The sequence below is a fragment of the Octopus bimaculoides genome, chromosome 8, assembly GCF_001194135.2.
Source record: "Octopus bimaculoides isolate UCB-OBI-ISO-001 chromosome 8, ASM119413v2, whole genome shotgun sequence".
In the NCBI taxonomy this organism is placed as follows: domain Eukaryota; kingdom Metazoa; phylum Mollusca; class Cephalopoda; order Octopoda; family Octopodidae; genus Octopus; species Octopus bimaculoides.
The window spans coordinates 75,086,455-75,087,937 of NC_068988.1; the positions used below are offsets into that span (position 1 = coordinate 75,086,455).

General features: G+C 36.2%; 1 protein-coding gene across 2 annotated transcripts in view; it reads left to right on the plus strand.

Annotated features, from left to right (window-relative positions):
- LOC106867427 (eukaryotic translation initiation factor 3 subunit D) overlaps positions 1-1,483 on the plus strand; it is a 34,515-nt gene that overhangs the window by 2,036 nt on the left and 30,996 nt on the right. For both annotated transcript variants that reach the window (XM_014912301.2, XM_014912302.2), the window contains exon 2: positions 1,378-1,423. In XM_014912301.2, the coding sequence (XP_014767787.1) occupies positions 1,378-1,423 (46 nt within the window). The remainder of the gene's footprint in view (positions 1-1,377; positions 1,424-1,483) is intronic.

Here is a 1,483-nt window from a genome sequence, read left to right on the forward strand (position 1 = left end):
TAACATCCACCCCTAGGGGTCAGCCACATTTAAGTGCAGTTACTGTTAATACCTCATTTAGAGAATTAACATTGCTTATATATATACAGTTATATAAAAATTTAGTGGGAGATAAGTAGTAAAAGAAGCAAAGGGACTAAGGGTATTCGGTGGCATAGATAGTCTGAAGAAAGTGTTCTGAAATGCCGATTTTTTTTTTTTTTTTGCAATTTCGGAATTTCCGCTGTCGAAAAGGTGGGGGTACTATTCAAGAAGAGTGGTCCCGATGCGCGCAATCGTGCATCCGCGCTAGCGAGTCGTGACTAGTCGATCATACGACTACCTAGCGCGAGTGTGCGTCATGCGCAAAACATGAATGAGGGTTTTTTCTAAACAAAGTAAATAAATTATACACTACCTGTTTTTGGTTAAGAGTCCATTAAAAAGTCGGTCTTTCAAAATCTACTGTTGTTCAATGGTATCAGTATATGAGGGACATTACAAGTAATTATCTTTTGCGTAACCCCTACCGAATTGGTAGAAATAGATGAAACTGTGATGTGCAAGCGCAAATACAACGGAGGATGGGATAGAGAGGATAAAAATAGGTTTTTAGTCTTTGTACCTGACCGTTCTTCTGAAACTCTTCGACCACGACTATATTTTCTGATTGTTGGAGTGCATACAATGGGATTACTGAAATAGATGTGATTCAACAAAAAAATTATTTACTTTGTTTTAAAAAAACCCTCACATGTTTTGCGCATTCGCGCTAGATAGTCGATGTAGGATCGACTAGTCACGACTATAGCGCGGATCGTGCCCTCGCGCATCCGCGCAAGTTAGTCCTACGACTACCTAGCGCGAGTGCGCGTATGCAAATTATCTAGACGAATTTCTCTGGCGAGAACAATATGGAATAACTGGAAATGAATGTTTTGAAAACATTCTGAAGCACCTTTTAGAATGGTTCACATTCAAGTAAGTCAAGTCAACTTCAACATTTTATTTTATTGTTTGGTGAAAGATTCAACAAAAAAAAATATTTACTTTGTTGAAAAAAAAAACCCCTTCATACATGTTTTACGCATGCGCGCGTGATTTTTTAATCCATTAATTTGCATACGCGCGTTCGCGCTAGGTAGTCGTAGGATCGACTAGTCACGACTAGTTAGCGCGGATGCGCGAGTACGCGCACCGGGTCTTCAATGCACTAAAATCTTTATTTCCCTTGATATGTGTTGCTGAAATTGTAGTGCATCTAATGTGCTATCAAAATATATTATTTTACATTGATACAATAAAATATTGTTATCTCTCTCTGATATCTGTTCACTATTAATACTACATATGTTTAATATTCAGTTATTGTATGTTATGTCTGTTTATTGTAATTAGGTATCTGACTGGACTGGTGCCACTTATCAAGATAAAAGATATTTAGGTATGTTATTAATTTTGTATATATATATATATATATATATATATATATATATATATATAT